The sequence below is a fragment of the Ambystoma mexicanum genome, chromosome 11 (genome assembly GCF_040938575.1).
Source record: "Ambystoma mexicanum isolate Mex_15411 chromosome 11, UKY_AmexF1_1, whole genome shotgun sequence".
NCBI lineage: Eukaryota > Metazoa > Chordata > Amphibia > Caudata > Ambystomatidae > Ambystoma > Ambystoma mexicanum.
The window spans coordinates 1,012,371,204-1,012,393,499 of NC_090934.1; the positions used below are offsets into that span (position 1 = coordinate 1,012,371,204).

At 48.2% G+C, this 22,296-nt stretch overlaps 1 protein-coding gene across 7 annotated transcripts in view; it reads right to left on the minus strand.

Moving 5' to 3' along the window:
* Positions 1 to 22,296, minus strand: part of KIF23 (kinesin family member 23) — a 518,096-nt gene that overhangs the window by 146,533 nt on the left and 349,267 nt on the right. For all 7 annotated transcript variants that reach the window (XM_069624224.1, XM_069624222.1, XM_069624221.1 and 4 more), the window contains one exon: positions 11,833 to 12,006. In XM_069624224.1, the coding sequence (XP_069480325.1) occupies positions 11,833 to 12,006 (174 nt within the window). The remainder of the gene's footprint in view (positions 1 to 11,832; positions 12,007 to 22,296) is intronic.

Consider the following 22,296-nt stretch of genomic DNA (forward strand, 5'->3'; position numbering starts at 1 on the left):
GGCACCAGAAGAATGCAGGATGCCATGAGGCCGAGCAGTCTCAAAAACTCCGACGCTGGGAGATCCTGGGCAAACTGAAACTTGTGCACCATCTGCTGAATGTGAAGAGCCCTCAACTGAGGAGGAAAACTCTGCCCCAGGGACGTGTCGAGCACTGCTCCGATGTACTGGAGCCGCTGCGTTGGCGTCAAATGGGACTTCTTTAAATTGAGGGAGAAGCCCAGCCTGTGAAGGGAGTGGCAGGTGACGGACAGATGATCCAGGACTTGCTCGGGAGAGCTCCCCCTGATCAACCAATCGTCCAGGTAGGGGTAGACGTGAATCCCCCCTTTCCTGAGATGCGCTGCCACCGCCACCATGAGCTTGGTGAAAACCCTCGGGCGGAGGTCAATCCGAACGGCAGGACCCGAAACTGAAAGTGCGAGTCGCCAACCGCAAACCTCAGGTACTTCTTGTGCTTGGGATGGATCGGCACATGGAAGTAAGCATCCTTGAGGTCGAGAGACACCAACCAGTCCTGAAGTTGAAGGGCGTGGAGGACTTGAGAAAGAGTCACCATCTTGAACTTGTCCTTCCAGAGGAGTTTGTTCAAACCGCGCAAGTCCATGTTGGGTCTCAATCCCCCGTCTTTCTTTGAAATAAAAAAATAAGGGGAATACCATCCCTTGTTCCTCTCCGCTACAGGCACCAGTTCTATGGCGCCTTTCTCCAGCAGGGCTTGAATTTCCTGCGCAAGGAGCGGATCCGGACACTTCAAAGAGGTTCCCTGGTGGATTGTCGTGAGGCCTCTGCCGAAAAGGAAGACAGTAGCCGTGGGTTATGATCTCCAGAACCCACACATCCGAAGTAATGGCTTGCCACTCTACAAGATGCTGTGCCAGCCTTCCCCCCCAACCGGCAAACCATGGGACCTGGCCTCATGACTGAGTGGTAGCGGCTGCGGCGTTGCCTGAGGGTAAAAGAGGCAACTGCCCGAGCGGCCTTGGCACCTCGAGTACCTTTATTTCCACCTCTGGCACTCTTACGATGGCCTCTTTGACTGCTAGCTCTTCTCGCTTTACTGAAGGACGAGTAATAGCGAAAGGAACCTCCGCTCCATTGCTGTCCCCTAGGACAAAAAGGCAGAGGTTGGCGAACTGCAGCGCCCAACAACTTCGCTGCAGCTTTGGAGGTCTGCAACCTCTCAAGGCTCTCGTCAACCTTGCTGCCAAAAAGGTGTTCACCGTCAAAGGGCATGTTGAGGAGCCGGGACTGCACATCAGGAGCGAACTCCGCAACCACGCAAACCTGCGCATTATGGTGCTCGCCGCCATGGACCGGCTGACACAATCTGCCAAGTCCAAACCCGACTGAACGGCCTCAAACATAGCATCCTTGCCATCCTGAACCATAGCAAGGAAACCATCCCGTTCGTCTCCTTCTGGAATATGTTCAGCCGCTAATGCAACACAGTTCCACAGAGTGTGTGTGAAACGAGACAAGGCACATATGAAGTTGGCCGCCTGAAGCGCCATACCCCCTGAAGAAAACACTTTCTTCGCCCAGCCATCAAAACGTTTGTCGTCCCTATCCGGAGGGATGGTAGGATACGACGCCTGCTTTGCTGGGGCCGTAGCCACCTGCACCACCAAACTCTCCGGAGTGGGGTGCATAGACAAGTAGCAGGGGTCGCTACTGGCTGGACGGTATTTTTGCGACAAAGACTTGCCGACTGCCGGGAGACTCTCCGGAGCAGTCCAAGCCGCCGCCACCCTTCTCTGCAGAGACATATGAAAAGGTAAAACCGGGTCAGTGGGGGGACCGAGATCAAGGATGTCCGCGAGATCATCCTGAACAAACTCCCCTGGGGGAGCTGACCAACCCAAGTGCTCGGTGACCTGAGACATAAGGCGCCGATATGAAGAATCGGCATGAGTGCCAGGCTCCGGCCTACAAAACTCCACCTCCGGAGGGGTGTCCAGTCCACTGGCATCATGCAGCGACTGCTGCAGATCATCAAACTGGCTATGGCCCGAGATAAGGTCATCTGGAACCGTAACCGGAACAAAGCCCCCATCAGAGCCTTCATCACCCTCTGAAATGTACTCCAGGCGAGGAGAGGAAGACCTCTGTGGACCAAAGCAGTGCTTGACCTTATCCATAGCCTTTCTAGGGGCAAACGCCGTGCCACAGGGCCCCTCCGACACCACCGCCTCGAAAAGCGTCGAGGGCGCCGAACGAGTCGGCGTCGACAGAAAAGGCGTCTACGTCAGCTGCAGCACCGGCGGCGTCGACACAGGCCTCGAAGCCGGAGCTCCGAGCGTGTCTCGACGACCTAGGCGCTGACGGCGTCGACGACCCCCTCGGAGGCGGAGCCTCGAGAGAAATAGTCGACGACCTCGGCGCCACAGGCGTCAACGTCTTCGTTCGAAGACGGCACAGGATCACACAGTCTCGAGCGCATCGAGGACCTGGAACGGGCATGGCGAGAACGGCTACCCTTGTCTGAGCAGGACCTCTCTCGTGAGCCGTGCCGACCACCCGAGCCCGAAGGCGTACGGGCGGTGTCTCTCGACCGGTGCCGACCGACCCCACTCGGAGGCGCGGACGGACCAGTGCCCTGCGATTCAAGAATCGCCAGCATCTGCTCCCCGAAGGAAGCCCATTCCTCCGGTGTCGCTTGCATGGAGGGATAAGCGACCCGCCGACGGGCGGAGTCCTCGGAAGAGGACGGGGAACGCGACCTATGGCGGCGCTTCCGGAAATGCCTCGAAGAGGCGGAGCAGTGGCGAGACCGACTCCTGGAAGGAGACCCACTGGACTTCCGATGATGACGCGGAGAGTCACCCCTCGAGTCATCCGTCGAAAGCCTGCAGACCTCGACTTCCGGGGCTTAGACACCCGGCCTACCGACAGCTTCTTCTTGCGTTCCCGCAAGGCCTTTGCCGTGAACGACTGGCAGTCGACACAGTCGTCCGTATCGTGGGCCTCCCCGAGGCACCAGAGGCAGGCGTCATGCAAGTCCGTGACCGACATCTTGGACCCACAGTCCCAGCAGTTCTTGAAGCTCGTACGCGGGGTTGAAGATGAGAAAGACATCGCCACGAACAGGTCTTCACAACAAACCGAACAGGTTCAATGAACCGAGAATTGAAAACAGCAAACTCCAACGAGTCGAGGTGTACCGAGATTCACGAAGCGAACACGTTGGCGGAAAAAACGGAACGGAGGCTTTGGGCGTCGTGCGTCCTACTTATCACATCGGGTGACGTCGGCCGAGGTCCTCGGGGACGGCACATCGACGCAGGACGCAGACGCCAAAGATTTTCCGAAGCAGCACAACTGTGGACATTACCTGTCACAGATATGGAATACGTCGGAGGACCCAATCCCCTCGAAACGAGCTATGGGTAGATCTCTGTCTTCGGCTGGGGCCTCCCTCTGGAATAGCCTCTCTGCCACTCAAACTTGAGAACCATCTCCGGTTCCTGAAGCACTTCAAGACCTTCCTCTTTGCTTCTGCCTTCACTCCTCCTCTCCCCTGCTGATTGTTCTGCTTCAGCATCATGCACCTGGTTACCCTCCGATTTTGGGCCTAGGTACTTGCTCACTCTGCCACGCACCCGCACTGCCTCCTGGCAACCCTTGCACTTTGGTCTGTAACCCTACATTCCTCCCCACTTTTTCTGTACTTATCAGACCACCCCCGTCTGTGCCTTGAACCTAGCACTTGCCACTTGCTGGCTGCACTACCAGTTTGTTTTGTATTCCTTTGCTCAGCACTTTCCATTTCCTCCCCTCCCCCTTTAACTTTCCCCCATCCCTCTTAGCTGCACTTGCGCGTTCTCAATGTCACTGGCCCTAGTAGGATCGGTGTTGCTGTTCTTCCTTGCCTCGTCGCGCTCTGAAACACTTGTGTATGAGTGCGATACAAATTAAATATCAATATCATCAGCTCCCACTTCGTGACCATTTTGATATTTGCCTGATCCAAATCCAATAAAGCCATTAAAAAGTTGGCTATCTGGGTAAAGGAAGGATAACATCCCTGTTAAGGGTTGTCCTGTCCTCTAAGGGGGAAGGGCCACCCCCAGTGTGATCCTGGTTTCCCCCTCCCCTAGGGGGTGTTAGCAGACTCACCTACCTAGTCCCAAAGGGGGTGGCTCCTCCTTGGAAAGTGGGGACGAATTCAGTGAACTTGTCGCTGTGGTCAACCAGGTTATCTTGAGGATCACCTGGAGAACTCCACCAATGATGGAACCCTTGGGTGGGATTTCTTCATTTCACCAGGACAGAGGGGTTCTGTTCAGATCTGGCCATTTCCTCTCGGGACGCAAATAATTTTCAAATCACTTTTCACTCTATCCATTGGGGTGGCAGTCATCTTTACCACCAAAACAGAGTCTCCTTGAATTGCCCTACAAGGCTCTTAAGATCTGTTGCTTCCTTTTCCATCTTGGGGGTGAAAAGTAAGATTGGCATCAGAACTCTTGGTGTTGCTACAGCTCATCTCTGTAATGACTTGTCTCCCCTCTATGGAGGAAGAAACCCTAGGATTCCACAAAGACTCCAAACTTTACTATTCAAACAGGTCTTTGAACTGTAGGATATGCTGCTTTCTGTGCGAGAGACTGTAGGGCCCCAAGACAGACTACCAGCGCTTTGAGATAAGTTTAATGATACATAAGGCGCTATATAAATGGCAAGTAACATAACATAACAGACATGGGGAAAATGCCTCAGTCAAGTAAGTGCCCTTTAAAATCCTTTTATGAGTTTCCAACGGTTCACCCATATGATTCAATAGGACAGATAACATAGGCCTGCTGCAGTAATGGGAAAAAGTTAGCTAAGTTATGCTTTTACGGCACAGGTGCTGTAGGCGAGGCAACTAGCCAGAAGAGAAGCCCCAGGGGGCTTCAAATAAGAGTTCAGACCCAGGTATCCGAAACCAGTCAACCAAGAAGAGCTGGTTGCACAGGGAGCAAAAGGCCTACTCCAGACGATGAAGGTCAATCAGTTGTAGAAGAAATGGCCGCATCAGAACTACACTCCTCTGGGTTCCAGTGGACCCTGAGAATGCAACCAAGTGCAGATTCAGAAACCCAGGTGCTGGCCTAGGTACTCCATGTGCTGAATTTGGAGCAGCCAGCATGAAGGGAAGCTGCTAGGTGTAGGTCTGGCCAGCCGCTGGGAGCGCCAGATGGCATCTTTCAAAATCATGACAGACAAAGGAGCATATACCTAGAGAGAACCCCCAGGAGTCCAAGAACTCAGCAGCAGCAAAGACAAGAGCACTGCAGGAGCCCAGGAGTCAGCCCAAGAGAGCAGGAAGACAGTCAGCAAGAAAGCAAAATGTCCCACAACTTGGTCATTGGCTGGGCAGGGCAGAAGCAGAACAGCAAATACTCAGATTTCCAAGCCAGGAGGACCGGGATGGACTGCCTATCAAAGATCGGTTATAACCAGAGGTCCAACAACTGTAGTCGTGGGGAAGGAAGGACAACAGCCTGAACATCCGAACTTATATTGTGACCACTTCTTTCTTTTTCGTGAACATTACCACATACTATTTGTACTTTACCGGTAAGGATTGGCAATAGCTTTTATTTAGTATAGGTGCTTTTTATTTGACAAGACTCCACTAAGACTATTATTTGATGGTCCTAGCTTGCTTCCATTTTATAGATTTAGGCATTTTTCACACCATTGATAAAGTTCAATAAGCGCCCTTGAACTGTGGTCACTTGTGTCAGTTTTACTTTGACACCAAGTGTTGGGGAGAATTCTCAGAAATGTGCCAATTCCTCTCTACCTTAGAGACCCCAGCACTTTTGCTGGACTCTAGGACTTTTTCATTTTTACCTGGAGAGAGCAAGACCTTTTCCCCCCCCACTCCCTCATGTAATTTTCTGTGATTTAAACTCTGTTTCTTTTGGTTGTGGAGTCTGACAAACTCCATAGGCATCACCTTTTACATTGCGTCGCACAGCACAATCAGTGCAGTGGCACAGGGAAGTCTTTCAGGATTTCCCAAAGGTTTAACTACCTTTTTGTTGGATAACTGTTTCCAAAAGTAGTGAAGTGAAATTAACTTTACTTACATTTATAACTTTCTAGACCAAGCACACACTATTTTACAATAGGGTGCTGGAGGGGTTACTTAGTATTCCCTTTGTCCAGTTTCTCATGTAACAATTTTATGTTACCCTTTCTACGATGGATGGCTGGTGGCAGTGGTTTACTTTTAACTACCATTTGGAGTTTTTACCGCGGGCTGCGTTCGCAACTGCAGTAAAGCACCCAAGCCTGCCCTTTTTGTCAAAATGCCCCAGTCTTCTTTTTTTGCCATTTCTTCTTGCAAAGGGCCTTCTTGAGATTTACTCTGCGCGCCAAACCAGGTTTGATCCCTTTGTTCATTTTGTCTTTGGCGGGATTCACGAGTGAAGCCCGCCTCTGGATCTAGTATGTCTGGTAGGGTCAGGAAGTGAGGGAGGTGCCCGAAACTCCCTGTGCTTAATCTCCTTGGTTACAGGAATGCACCCAAAGGTGATTGGCCGGCTGGCTGTCTGGCAAGAACAGCCACCCTGCTGTTTGACTGACAGCAAAGCTGAAATGAATGGGAGAAACCTGCATAAAAAGGTGAGGCCTTTTGGCTTGGAAGGCAGAGTCGACCACTGGACGAAGGAATCCGAAGAAGAACTTGGAAGAGACGCCTTCTGCAACTCCTGCACCGTTGGTTTGCCCGGTGAAGCCCTGCTGCTGTGCTGACGCTCCATATTCGCCTCGATTAAAGAAGCCCTGCAAGGACGACTTCTCCCCTTGAGTTGGTGGGACCAATCAACTCTAAAGTAAGCCCATCTGGGCATCCTCTCAAAGCCAGTTGCATTTCCACTGCTGCTGGAACCGAAGAGCCAGGGAGAGTAACACCAGATTGTGTGCGTTGCTTGTAAGTTGGCCAAGAGCTCCAGGAAGATCCTCTGGACTTCTAGGAAGCAGGACTGACCGAACCCGAGCCACCTCAACAGAGTGCTGGACCCCAGATGCAAGGAAAGCCCATCCCGACAGCCAGGAACCGCAGTGGTGCTATTTGCGCTAAACACAAGGAGCTGAAACAACGATATACCACTTGTTTGAAGATTGCCGGTTAGAGTCGGTGACCATTGCAGTGCAGGAATCCCCATAAGCCCTCCCTCTTGTCCCCACAACTGCGGCCCAGGAACACCAGGATCTGCAGAGCTGCACAGGAACAAAGTCACCTGCCACACTTTTCTTCATACTAAAGGTACTGCACAGTCTAAGAGAACTTACCTCTTGTTGTGTAGCCTTGCTTGTTCTCAGGTAAGACTTGTCTTGGTTGCTCTGTAGAGTTGCTTGCCTCTTCTACTCACTAGCCTAACAGCTTGTGGCCCTTCTTTGATTTTTTCTTTTCTACAAAGACTTCTAAAACATTGTGCAAGACTTTTACCTACCTCTGAGAAGTGCTTCAGTCCACCTAGAGTTTTGCCCAGTTGACATTGGCCTGGCCTGACCTGGCCCACCGAATGACTCTTCCCTCCGACTTTGTGTTTGGTCTTCCTTCCAGGAAGGGGTTAACTTACTTTGCATGGTAGGGTTTCAAAAGTACTTACCTGCTTAATAATATTTGTGATCTTGTTTATTCCAATAACTCTTCTTTGACACTCATTGGAGTATTGCTCTAAATGTACAGTGATATATTAATGTCTACAGAGTCCTAGGTATTTAAGTCAACTGAGGGTGTAGGAAGTGTGTGGCATCCCAAATGGGTGTTTGTGGATTTAGAGAAACCAAGAGTGTGTATTTTGAAGGTATTTGTGTGTCGCTATTATATTGCTCCCTTCTCAAGAAGGCTTATTCAAACTGACTGCTAAATAAATTAATAATTGTTTAATCAAGAAACCTTGAGTAGAAGTTCATTTGGATACTGGTCACTGTGAATCTAACTCCTACTGCTCACATTGACCCCTCGAGATAAGCCTGGCTGCTCAATCACGCTCCCAACCGGTGTAGTACAGACCAAAGGTTGGGTTCCTATTACCAGGAGGTCAGGGTTGTTGTAGTGCAGCCAAAGGGTACTGCATACAATCGTGCCTAACACAACACCTTCCTTACAATGACAATAAGCAAAAGAAAAGCCCTGGACAGAAATCCGCCAGCAAGGTGAAGGAGGCTGCACAGGACACTGGAGCCAGGCCCTACTCAGTATGGCTAAAACAGATTCTTAGCAGCAGCCCAGCTTCACAGCAGTCTAATTCAGAGTAGGACTGGACCAGAGGAAGGCACAGGCTCTCTCAGAATGCTTTTTCACTCAAGGGCAACACTAAGCCAGCCCAGCCATCACCATCACAATCCAGCCAATTATGCAAAAAAAAAAAATCCACCAAATGCACATGCACTTCAGAGGATGAGAATTGAGATGTCTGGATATCCGGATGAGCCCAAGTCAGAAAACTGCGCCCACAAGAAGAGCCACTAAACATGGTTGTAAGCCAGGCTTAAAACATGCGTGTTCCACTGGCATATGGGTGTATTGGGCTACAAAATCTGCAGCCAAAAGTAAATCACAGCTGCCATCAGCCTACTCAACACAAACAGCAACAATGGTCATGGGATCTGTGAAATACCTGAGGGTATCTCGCACAGCGAACGTCGAGATACCCGTATTCAGATGGCCAACGAAGGGCTGATCCGCTCAGATCCCAACTCTAGGGGTGAAAGAGCGAAAAAGGCTCACTGAGCTGGGGAAGCCCGAAGTTGTACTCCAGGGAATAACCTACGGGAGACACAGTATTGTACCAGAGAAGGAGAGCAGGGTGAGATCCTTGAAACCTTCGTAGGCTGTATTACATCTGCCTCCCTTCCTCCCATTAGATCTCTCCTATCCCAACCCGATGTCCCCTCCATAACCGGTAAATACCCTAGGAGCCCAAACCCACGTTGCAATTCAAAACCGCACCTCGAGAATCCCTGTTTTTTTGTTCCCTACCCGTATACTCCCGGTTATTCTTTTCCACACCCTCTAGTCACCATTTCCCACACTCCAGATCTGCTCAGAAAAGACACTACCAATCCCACAATTCCCCTGTTCACTTCATACTAATAATTCTGTTCATTCCTGTGTGCCTCACAAACCCTCCTAACTCCTATCAAAACCCCTCCAAAACCCACGCTTCCGAGATCGCAAAAAAAAAAAAAACGCTCCAATGCGAGGGTTATAATTCCGTGAAGCACCATTTCCCGTTCCTATCCCGTAGGACAATCTACCTCCCACCCCCTTTTTCGACACCAACACTGTTTTACCCCACGAAAGACCGACTCTCAGCACGCGGTTTACCTGACATGTCCTGACACAAGGGTCAGGCAAAGTCAGGCGATTAACCAAAGTCACACACACCTGACGGCCCTTCCCTTTCCCGACAGGAATAATAGATGGAGCAAAAGAGCACGGTACAAGCAAGGCAGACAGCACAACGAGACAGCTATCCAGACCCGGCAGTTCAAGAGGAGGAGAAAGACGGCAAACTTCGATAGGCTGACATGTCGCCTTGCCCTTTTTGACAAAACCCAGCAAAACCTCAACTGGAGGAATTTTAAGACCGAGGACAGTAGCCCAAGTGTGTTGCAGCAGATGTCGGCGGTACACACAGCATATAGACGCAGAGCCAGGGAGACTCCTGCTACCATGGTACAGGCCAGCTACAATGAAAGCCAAGTGGTTCATCACAGCCAGTGAGTCGAAGGGAGAACCAACAAGAACCGGGCTGTGGTGAATGAAAGTCGCAAAGTGGCAAAGTCAGAAAAGTTTAAAGAACTGTAAAATTGAAAAGGGAAGACCAGCTGCAGAAGGGGACTGGCACCACGTGGGTGCTGCTCTGAGAAACTCTGGTCAATCCCCATCTGAGTAAAACTAGAGATACCAGAAGACCATAGGAGAACCGCCAAGGTAGGTCAAAGTGGTCATACAGTAGGTCAGGCAAAATCCCTGTACAGTCAAAAGCCTTTGATCTACGAACTGTAAAGAAAGCAAGGGAAGCGAATCCCGTAAACATTGAAAGTGAATGTGAAGTTGGCAAGTGTGAACCCAGAAGAGGGATGCTGACGAAAAGGGGGCAAAGTCTAAGGTCCCAAGGAACAGTGTGTTAACAAGAGTGAACCCGGCCGAGGGATGTCCACTAGAACTGTTTAAAAAGACATTTAATATTTGTGCAAGAAGGAAAAGCCATAGTGAAACCGGTGGAGGGAGGCTGAAGGATAAAGAGGGGTCTGCGCCCAGAAGAGGGGGACCCAGGGGTGAAGCCATCACCCGAGAAATAAGTAAAACATAACTTTGTGTTTGTTTTTTGGCTCTTTCTTGTTAAACTATAAGGCCCTTAGCACCAGGAAACCACAACCCAGAAGACATTGACAGGAACTGTTTTAAGATCCAAGTCCGAAGAGGGAGACTCAAGGGGTGAAAAGCAATCACCCAACACCACGAGGAACAGGAGTCAGTGCCCGGAAAATGGGGACCCCCGGGGCGAAGTGCCCTCACCCCAAGTAAAACCAGGAAACAAACTTTAATTTTGTTGAAGGAACTTTTGTTTAGTTATTTGCACACGTCAGGCCCTCAAAGGCAGGAGACTTTCAAGGGAAACAAAACCTGGCCATCGAGGCTCCTGATAAACTGGAACAGAACTGTCGACTCATGCTGAGGAAGCTCGAGAGTGCGGTGTGCTCCAAGATTCCACCTTGCCCCATGCTCAAAACGTGGGGAAGAGACCCAAGCTTCCATATCCTGACACATTGTTTGTGAACACTTCTTTCCTTGAAAACGATCCCACACTCCCTTTTATATTAGCTGGAAGGTTTGACAATAGTTTGTTTTTAGTATAGGCCCTTTTACTTGACGCCGCCACTAGGACTGCCTTATTTTCATTTGATGGTCAGCGCTTGCTCCCATCTTAGATTTAGGTTAGGCGTTTTCCACCCTGCAAACATTGTTCAATAAACACCCTTGAACTGTGATCACTTGTGTCTTTCTTTACTGTTACCACCATGAGTTCCTTGCAGATCAAAACAGAGTGCTTGCAAAGCACCAGATCCCTAGCAACCATATGGCCTACTAATGTAGCTGACCAGAAAAGGGTTTGCAGTAACAGGAGGTGTATGTAAAAGGTTAAAGTTTAACCAAATACATTAAATAAAAAATAAAAGTAACAGGACTTCAGCACTTGTCAAACGTTGAGACCAAGGAAGGCAGCAACACTAAGGGAGCCACAAAGTTCAGGAGCATGACTCCCAAAAATCGAATTCAGTCTCAACACTAAGCAATCCTGCTTTCCAAAAGACACTATGAAAAAGGTTAGTCCAGTTGTAATTCATGACTTTATTCCCAGTCTAAACCTTAATTTACGAAATAGTCACATTAGATTAAAGGGTCACAATGTGAATTTGTATTGCTTTAGCAGGCCAGTTATACTTTCAAAAGGGCTGCTGGAATGCGAAAAAAGGAGATTTTTTTATCAAAACGACAAGCCTCATCAACCACCAAACCTGCAATGGCATGTCGAATGAGGAGCAAAAAGGTAGAGTCGATGAAAAGGTTTCTCTGAAAAAAGGTGTGGCATGAGGTCAAAGGGGAGTGTAGAATTTGGGAAGCATTCTCATGTGTAATAAAGAAGACATTCCATGCATTTATTACACATTGCCGTTTCTCAGGACCAGGAAATAAAAATTGCAGAAACACATTAAGGAAATGCATTTTTTTCTGCCGATTCTGCGATCCACAACCTACTCTAAAACATGCAGATTAAATTTGTCAAGGAAAAGCAATCTGTTGTTTAAGACACTCACACATTCCTTCTCCCACTTCATGGACGCATCAGTCATCATGCCCTGAAGCCGCGACTCCAGCCTACGTTTATCAGAGAGCTGGCGTTGCAGTTTCTGATTCCGGTTCTCCAGCTCCTGATGCAGAGAGCGCTTCTCTTCTTCATAGATTGATGTTGTTTTCTCCAAGATATCGATCTAAAAAGGAATAAGGCACAATTACAAAATACAATTGGCATCATCTACATGCCACAAAAGCTTTAAAAATATGGTTGGCCGCATGTGGCGAGCCTCGCAGACGATGAGTGACATAGGGCAGCATTGTAATCATAGGACCTATTGCACACTGAACAAATATGACTAATGGCTCATATGCTGTGGCTACACTTCAGGAAAAACAATGAAGGGGAAAACCAGGGCAGCTGTATCAGGTACAGCAGAAAGGGCATCCTTTGAGCATTGGCAAACTAAATTGTCTTAAATTCAACCTCTGAATAAGACTGCACGTCTTCAATGTAGTCAAGTAATCTGGGGGGGGAACAGATTTGTGCAGAAAATTGCAAGTTTAGACAGGTAGAAGTTTGTGATAATGTTACCCAACATGAATTTAAGGGAATCAAACAGTGGACGTGCACCCCAACATGGAGTGAATTTACTGCAACCTACACAACATGAACACATCTGTATCAAGATTAATATTATAAACCAAGCGGAGTGGTCTCGACAAAAGAGATAATACACCCAAGCTAAAGCAAACAAGCAGGTGGAGGCATAAGATCAGAAAATCCACAAGTAGTCACCTTAAAATACCCCCTCGTGCAGTGGTTTTCAAACTTTATGCCAAGCCATTTCCACAAGCAGCAGACCCGTGCAAGCAGGTCCTGCAGCACCCCCCACCCCCGATCCAGGCGTGTGCCCCCTCCATCTTGCTTTCTTACCCCATTTGGTTTTTATTCCGTAACTCGCTCTCATTCTCCAGGTCCCTTCCTGGCTTCCTCCTGCAATCCTCCCCCTGGCCTTTCACCTTCCCTCCACCCGCCCCTGCTCCTTGTGCTTGACTGATGGGTGAGGAAGCAGCCTGTTGGGGCAGTCTTTCTAAAGTCCTACCAATACGTCAATTAAACCATACATCTGAGGCAGTACATAAACTCCAGTCTTAGTATAAGGCTGTACCCACCTGAGAATGAGGTAAGATGGACACAGCAGCCAGTCGTATCTCAGGAGGGAGAGAGGGCTGTAGCTTGGTACAAAGAAATTGTAGCATACAGATGGTCCAAAGAAAAACTGAAACACTATGTATTGTACAAATGAATGGTTTATGAATCTTTGACGTATTGTTTTTCCTGCTTTCATTCCAGACTTCTATGGGGCACCCTTTCTTTTGGCTTTGTGCAAGGGAGATGTATCATCGTTATGCTTCATCCCCTCTCCTAGTAAGACCCCCCCCCCCTCCCCCAGGCACTTTTTGCTTGAGTTCTGGACCTTTTATTTTCATATCCTGAATGAGTGGAGCATTTCTCCACTAATTCATTTCTTTATTTGCTCCGACTCTTGGAACTCTGTTCTCTGTGCATTACCTTTACTATGGAGTCTGCTTTCCTCCATATCTCTTTAAAGGCATCTGTGTTTAACTTTTGCAACACAACGTTCTTTATGGGCAGTGTTGCCTGGAACCCCTTGGGTTCTTTGAGATTCTTTGAGATTCTTTCTTTATCCTTATTCACTACAGTTAGTAAGGATAGAGGGATACTTTGTATCCTTCCAAAACCGTTATACTCCGTTTGCCACACACCACCTTATGTGGGGTGCTAAGGGGATACCTAGTATCCCCCTTCTCCCTACTCCTGTGTCTTTTTAGTCACATAGACAACCCAATAGTTAGTTATGGCTGGTGGCATGGGGACGTGTTCTACCAACTACTGTGCAATTCTTTTTACCGCAGACTGCATTCAGTCCCCGGTTGTGCACAACAGGGTCACCTACGTTCTAGCATGGTGGCTCCTTTCTTTTTTTGCCATTTCGATTGTGGTGGTTCCTTGTTAGCCCTTCAACCATTCTGGGTGGGGGAGATGTGTGTGTGTTTTGCCTTTGGCTGGAACCCTTGGGTGTCCCCGCCTAGGCTCAAGTGTATCTGGGCAGGCAGGCAGGAAGTGAGGGAGGGAGGAGTTTTCACTCCCCTGCATTTTGTCTGCCTGAGTGCCTCAAAGAACCAGTTACCGCTGGTGGGCTGGCTGTCCTATCTGGACAGCCACCAACCCCTTTCTGTAAACTGCTGAGAGAGATTGCAGAGGAGCGTGTGGTGAAAGTGAATAGAAGGTGAGGTTACTGAGGGCAAGTCGACCACTGGAAACTATAGTAACCAAAGAAAACAACCAGAGACGCCTGCATACCCTTTTGATCACTGAAGCGACCACTGCTGTCCTGACCCAGTCTTCCACTCGACAGTGGAGTTCAAAGAGGAGTTCGGAAGAAGACTACTCCTTGCCTTTGGCTGGTGGGACCAACCAGCCCCGAGACGACCTACAATTTGAGCAATCTCCTGAGGTGGTGTGTCTTTCCAGAGCTGCAGACCGCGAATACCCAGAGACCTCCAACTCATTTGCAGTGCATCGTCTTTGAAAGGCCAAATCCGTCCAAGTATTTGATGAGCTTCAGGTGAACTTCCAGAAACACAATCCAACTCATCCGAGTCCCCTCACCAGAATGCAGGACTCCAGAATCGAAAAATCAACCAGACTAATACAGTCCTTTGTTGGTAGTGAGAAAAATGCGGTAAAACCGCAGACTGACCAAGGAGAATGAAGGAAACCATACCCAGGGTCCTCTCTAGAGACTGCTGCCAAGACGTCCCATTCAGAGTCCTTCCTTTCGACACCAGGCAGAGGAATCGGGAGACTGGGTCCGTTGCTGCTGCACAGAGGAGAATCCAGCTACAAGCATTTCTTCTACCCCAAGGTACTGTGGGGTGAAAGGTATTGCTTACCTTGAACAGAGAAGTTTCTCCAGAGCGTTGAAATCTGTGAAGAGGTGACGGCTTGTGTTCCTTTAGCGAGTCCCTTTGCAGGGTCTCATTGTGTTAACTCTTCTATTATCTTTTCCTAGAAACTAAAGTATCCTAAGGATCCTTTGCTGTTCTACTGCTTCGTAAGACTTTGAACCCTATGCGAACTTACTTTTGCATATATTTAGGGACTGGACTTTAAAAGCATTAGTTTTCCAAGAAATTGTCTCTAGAATGTTAAGCTCTGCTACTGTATGACTAACCAACCATTTTCTTTCTTAAATGACCATCTTATGTGGTTTTGCTAACTAAAAACAATTATCGTATATCTTTGTCTTAACGCGAGTACACAGTCGTACCGATATGGTAGAACGGTCATTTGAGAAAAAAACTAACAATTGTACCACTTGCAACTACCACTGAAGCAGTGGCCTTTGAAAAGCATTTATAAGTATTCTAAAGCGTGTTGGTTAATTGAACTAAGTATATTTCTGACTTTGTGTAAATATAATACATGTATATCTTTAATATAACATTTTATGTGCAAGTGGTTCTTTGGACTAGTGTATTTCCTGGCTTCATTGTACTTACCTACAAGCTCACATCTTCCTCCTATGAAAAGCCTGACTGCTCTGCCACTCTACCAAGTTTCCTTGAGTAGTACAGACTTGTACTTAAAGTTGGGGACCTGTATACCAAAGGGATAGTTTTATGAAGTCTTACCTCAAGTGGACTTTAGGAAAACTCCCAACACTCTCCATACTTTATTCTTGTGGTCCGGCTTTCCTCGAACTACATAGGCATTTGTAATTTCCTTTTGCATCACACAGCACTTTCTTTGCAGTGTTGCTGGAGTGCTCCTTGGGATTCCCTTTTTATTTTATTTCCCTTGTTTGTACACATGTTTCCAGGGGTTGAGGGATACTTTTTTCCTTTCTACATTTAATAATGTGAGATCAGCACACCCCAATTTATGTGGAGTGCTGAGGGATTACACTGTAGTCCCCTCAGCCGAGACCTGTGAACCGGAGCAAAGTCTACCGTACGACAACCGTTCTTCAACCTAGCCTTGAAAAGGGTACCAACGAGCCAGTGCTGTGAAGATATTCTGCTGGGCGTTCAACTACTCGAGACCAACCATCAGATCCATTGCAAGTTCTCTTCTTCAGTCGCCACGACCAAGAAGCCCAAACCGGGGCCTGCTGCCACCTCTCCGTGCAGGCTATCTTGCTGCACAAGCTTTTGCAATCATACGATACTGTTCAGCCCCTAGTACATACCTGCTTTGTTGTTCCTGTGCTTCCGAGGGCTGCAGTTAAGCTGTCACTGGCATCCCCTCCCAGACCTACCTTGAGCTACATTGGTAAATAGCCCAATGGGTTGCCCACCCCAAAGAAATCTTCTGTTACTTACCTGTAAACCTCCATAGACTGGCATGTTTGCTGCCTACCCATGTTCCTTCTTTTGCCCTTGGTCACTGGGCCCCTAGTGCCCCCTTGACTCAGACTCCCTTAGGAGTAATAGGGCTAAAGTATACACGTTAGACTACAGTTTATATACCTGTTTGAGATGTTTCTACCACTTTTTTGTTACTTTAAAAGTGTTCTAAAGTATACTTTATCCTTTTGATATTGCATATATGTTCTGTGATTAATGCTACTATGTGATAGCATAGTACACAACTTACTTAAATGTTATAAGCTTTAGTGTATATAAAATAAATACACACATGGCATTATAAAAAAATAAGTGTTTCCTTGAACCAAGTATGCTTAGAGTACTGTGTGCCTCCCCACAGCCCTCAGCCCTCCTAGACAACACCGGTCTGCTTGGCCATATCTAGCAAACCTTTGGGTAGTTCAGGCTAAACCCAAGGGACGTCCCCCTGTTCATCCAAGGTAGGCTTTCTAAAGTCTTATGACGGTCTAACACTTATTCACTGCTGGTGTAGTGTGTGGCGTCTGACTGCTGTCGAGGACCCTGTTCTTCAAAGCCATATGAAAAGGCAAGAAAGGATCCGCAGGAGATTCCATATCCAGGATGTCCATCAGATCATCTACATTTCTGACCGGGCGACACCAACCAAGGTATTCCGTCACCTTACCCATGACAGACCTGTAGGATGCATCAGCATGACCACCTGAATCAGAGGTGGCAAAAGTGTCCAACTCACTGACCTCTTGAGCAGTTGACGAGATTCTGCAACCTGTAGTAATCAGAAATGACTGGTCCATTTGGGGTACCAAATTTCAAACCAAAAGCAGGAGTATCCTCCTGCTCAAAAATGGAAGCCATAGACTTGAAGTCTTTCTTGGACAAAGGCTTGAAAACCTACTAAGAACTGGACGCAGACTCCTTCGACAGAACGGAAGAGGAGGCAGTGACTTCAACTTTCCTTGAGTTGACAAATCCATCAACACTGCTCGAGGGTGCTTCTCGAACTCCCTGCCCGGGCTCTTAGGCACGCAAGTAGCAGTTGACAGCATCCGGTCTGCATTGCGAGGCACTATGGGGGTCAGAGGTTTTCTTCAGTTCCTTCAAAGAGCCAGGAGGGGCAGCCTTCGAGCACACCCCAAGCATTCAGAGGTGAAATTCCTCCCAATCAGACTGATTTGCTAGGAAAGCGTACCCTTTTTCTGACGGGCAAGGAATCCGAAGATGTAGGGGGGAGAGTACGTCTCCAATATTTTATGCCAAGAGTAGGACGACGAATGTCATGAATCACTCCTAGATCTTGATCACTTGAAGTGTTTTGTGAGCTTCTTCCATCTTTCAGGAGAGATGTCCCTCCAACTTTTCTCATCAGCCCATCTCGTTTTTAGAAGGGGTGGTCGAAGGCGATTTGGATGCAGGCCTACCTAGGAGGAGCTCACTGCTTCCTCGCCTTCAAGGCCCTTACGGTCATAGATTGACATGACCCACAGTCATCAACCATATGATCCACGCCAAGACACCAGAGTCATATCCTGTGTGGCTCTGTAATCAACATTTTCGATCCACAGTCCACATACCTCTTAAATCCTGTCTTGGGAGTGGACATACTAAGATAAAAGGCAAAACACTGAGGAGTTCAAAGCGCGCTGTGTGCAGAAAACTGGAAAAGAGGCAACAGGTTTGTTTCTTTCTTCATTTGTAATACGTGCCGGACCCGAAGGTATTGGGGCGCGAAGATAAGAATACTTTAGGCTTACAAGATACAAGGCTACACAATCACTAAAACGTGCATATCAATGACAATATAGCAGGTAATACATTTACATAGCAGATAGATACAGTGGAAAGGTCCATTTGGCTATTGGTCAGTTGGTTAGTAGGCTCACCTATGACTCGTTTTCTTTGAGCCACTTGATGCAGTTTGATCTGAAGTGTGGGTATGTTTGGTCAAGTCTTAAGGTCGGCGGGAGAGAGTTCCACAATTGAGCAGCTTTGACCGGGAAGCTGTTCCCTCCAATTGTAGTCATTTTGAAAGGGGGAACTGCGAGGCAGTTCTCATGGGTCTAGATGTCATTCTTCTTTTGAACCTCTGAGAGGTAGCTCGGTGCTAAATTGAGACATTTCAATGTCAGTGTATGCTATTTATATCAATGCGCACGTTGTGATCGAGAGTGGGATGGAAGCTGCGGAGGGACCTCGAGCCGACACACGGCACCCTCAGCCGTCAAGGTTTCTGAAGCTGCAAGCAGGATATCGGGTATCCCGATATCCTCTGGTATCCAGATATCCTTCTCCCCCCTTCTCTCCTCACGCCCGCAACCTTGGTCTCGACATTGACCCCCACCTCTCTCTATCTAACCACATTTCTCTCACTGCTAGATCTTGCCGCTTCCACCTCTACAACATCTGTAAAATTCATCCTTTCCTAACCTTTCATGCCACCAAACTCCTAATCTCCTCCCTCATCTTCTCCAGACTCTTCTACTGCTCCACTCTTTTCCTCGGACTGCCCTCCTCTCACCTCTCCCCCTCAAATCCATCTACCACTTTGCCATCCGCTCCCTCTGCCTTCTCTCACCTCACGACTCCATCTCCTCTTCACTCATCAGGATGGCTCCCATTTCACTCCGAGCTCAAATTCAACTTCCTCGCCTAGTTTTCAGAGCCCTCTATTGTCTTGCCCCTCCCTACCTATCCTCCCTTCTCACTTTCTATACTCCTCGTTCACTCCGTTCTGCAGATCACTTCCTTCTCTCTTCTCCTCCTTCACCCTCAGCCCCTTCCCGCTTCCGCTCCTTCCAACTTCTCGCTCCTTTGCATTAGAACCGCCTTCCCCTCCCCGTCCACTCTATTACCTCCTACCCTTCAGTTCGTACTTCTCTAAAATCCTATCCCTTCCACTCACCCCCTTAGCTTCTTTTTCTTCCTTTTTCTCCACTGAAGCCACCTCCACCTTCACCTCCTACCCCCCCCCCCCCTCTCACTCTGGTCCCTCTCCACTTGAACGTAACCTCATAAATAATGTAAATTGTTCCTTGTACTGTTTTCTGGTTTAGATTTAATGTCATGTATTGCTTGTTGTATTTTCTTATTCCTCATGTAAAGCACCTTGGATTAAAGCGCTATATTAATTAAAATAAATACAAATATCCAAGATGAGGATTCCGTGGGAGGACACAATCCATTAGAGAAACAGTGTTCAGAGTACCAGGGTTCAGGAGGGATGCCCTAAAGTTGCAGGCAAGTACATTTGGTGGTTAAAAGTAGGTCCAGGGAGGTTAGGATGGCCCAATGAATGGGTTCCCCACGGACCAGTGTCCATGGCAGGTTTATTACCGCTAAGAGTACAAAGGGTTGCCCCACCCACGCCACACCCATGTTACTATATGGCGACCTGTGGAGGGTGGTGGGTGGTGTTTCGGGCTAGCTGGATACAAGCAATCGGCTTTCCACAGAGTACCAGGATCACACAAGCAGGCCCCAGGTTGGTTATACCAGGGATGAACATTATCTTTGAATTAAGGTGTTGCAGCAGGATGGTTCCAGCGTTGAGATGACCGCAGACCCAGTCTCCTGTTCTTTGGCCCTGATGACGGGGAGAAGGTGACTTTGCTGGATCCTGCGACAGCATTCATACAGAAGGACGCCCATCAACAGATCTTGAGGGTGATGGATTATTGGTGCCTTCTGCAGGCTCGGTGGACAGAATGTTGTTGCAGCAGTCGACTCTACTTGGTTTCTCTCTCCTTGCCTGTGGTGAGGGGACTCTGCAGCCTATTAGAGTTGTTGCAGACTTGGAAGGATGCCCTCGAAGTTGCAGGAGAAACCGTGCTTCCAGAGATGTTGCACAGCGATGCAGAACATGACACCAGGTATTGGTGGTTTGCAGGCCTAGGAGGATGCAGCTCTTCTGGGGATGGCAAGTTGCAGCTGGTCTAAAGACTGATTAGGCCCACAAGTCCATGGGAGGAAGTCATCTTCAGTTCTTCCATATCGATTGGAGGGACTAGGTCCGGACTGCAGCTGCGACTCAATAGGCTCTGGCCGTCGTTGGAAGTGCTGGCAAAGTCTTACTTTGTCCTCTTCTGAATCTTCTTGTTCCAGTGGTCGACTCAGTTTCTGCTCCTGGACCTTGGAATTTATCCAGGTGAGAGCACTAAGACTGGCTCAGTTCACCAATCATGTCCCATGCACCATTTAAACTTTGAGATGGCTGCCAGCCTCCCAGTTTGAACTGGTTCCAGTCAGGCACACTGCAGAGCAAGAGGCAGGGGAGTTTCCTTCGAACTCCCCCACCTCTGTTCCCGCCAGGCACTCTGGGAACCTTTACAGGCTTTCTATGAGAAACCCTGATAAGACAAAGGAACGTTCACCCGCCCAGAATGGTAAAAGAAGAGATCAGAAAGGATAAACCATCTTGTTCAGGGCTGAAGAAGCAAGGCCACAGTTCTTAGGTAGGAGGTGCATTATGTACCTTTATTGCAGCTGCAAAGACAGCCTGTGACGGAAAGTACCAAAAATGTTGTGTAAAAGGTACATTGCCACCAGCCGGAACAGATGGGCTTGTCATAGTTTGTTTATACCGCGCCGTAGCCCGTGGGCATCAGGGCGCACACAGACACAAGAACATACAAGAACTGGACAGAGGCAGGCAAGACAGGCCAAGTTTGATCCAAGTGAAAAGGAAGGTGTTCAATGCCTTCGTGAACCTACTAGCATTTTGATCTGATCGCAGGGATATGGGGAGGCTATTCCAGATTCTGCAGAAGAACAAGTTACTTTCTTACCTGGTAACATTCTTTCGATGGGATGGTCCGACAACGTATTCCATATCTATGACAAGTAATGTCCGCAGCACAGCTGTGCACATTACCTGTCATAGATATGGAATACGTTGGAGGACCCAATCTCCTCGAAATTAGCAAATGATCTGCCCAGCCCTTTTGATTTCTTAAAAGACAGGAGAGCAACAAGACTGGTGTTTGTTGATCTTAGTGAAGGTATGATTTATACCATGGAGGTAGTTGACTTCAGGTAGTTGGGAGCTTTCCCATACAGACACTTATGAAGCAAGGTTGCCGCTTTGAATTTACATTTGGCCGTGACCGGTATCCAGTGAAGTTCCTGCTGGTAGGTCGAGATATGGCACCTTCTTTGGACCTTTTTGATGATCCGGACTGTGTCATTTTGGATAATTTGGAGACGCTGAGTGCTTTTCTTATCGGCTCCTATTAAGAGTGAGTTACAATCTATTCTTGAGTTGCCCGGGAGATGGTCGCAGAAGTATCCTTGTTGAGGTATGTGCAAATGTTCCTAAGTAGCTTTAAGTGGTACGAGCAGTTTTGACACCAAGGTTCACATGGGATTCTGAGCTCAATGTGCAGTCTGTTTGTACACCGAATGTTTTGATTTTTTCACTAGAATGTTGCAGTCTAGGATGGAAAAGGACTGGTAGTAATTAGGAACTTTGGCCCTAGCTTAGAAGGAGCCAAAGAAGAGGAGTTCAGTCTTGCTCTTGTTAAGGCACATCCAGTTGCCAGGCATCCAGCTGTACTTGGTTGTAGATGTTTTGGAGGAGTAGGCAGTCCGAAGCATAGTCCCCCAAAATCTCGAGGACCAGTTGGGTGTCATCAGCGTAGTTGGTCCAAAATACGCCAGATTTTTCTAGAAGGGTACATAGAGCTTGGATGGAGAGGTTGAACCAAGTGGGGGACATACATGCTCCTTGTGGCACCCCACAGGAGGAGAGAGTGGGATGGGCGGTGGCATTGCCCCAGCAAACTTTCGACTGTCTACCAGTCAAGGAGTGTATCCATTTACACGCTGGGTCAGAGAAATGGCAGGTGTCCTTTAAAATGTGAAGGAGTCATTTGGGATCTAGTACATCGAATGCGGACGATGGGCCCAACAGGACCAGAAGACCGGGCTTACCCCAGTCCATAATACAACATCTGGCTCTGGAGATCTAGGAGGGCCTGTTTCGATGCTATAAGCAGGGTGGAAACCGGACTGTCTTGGATGTAGGTTGTTCATGGATTCAATTTAGGTCTGAG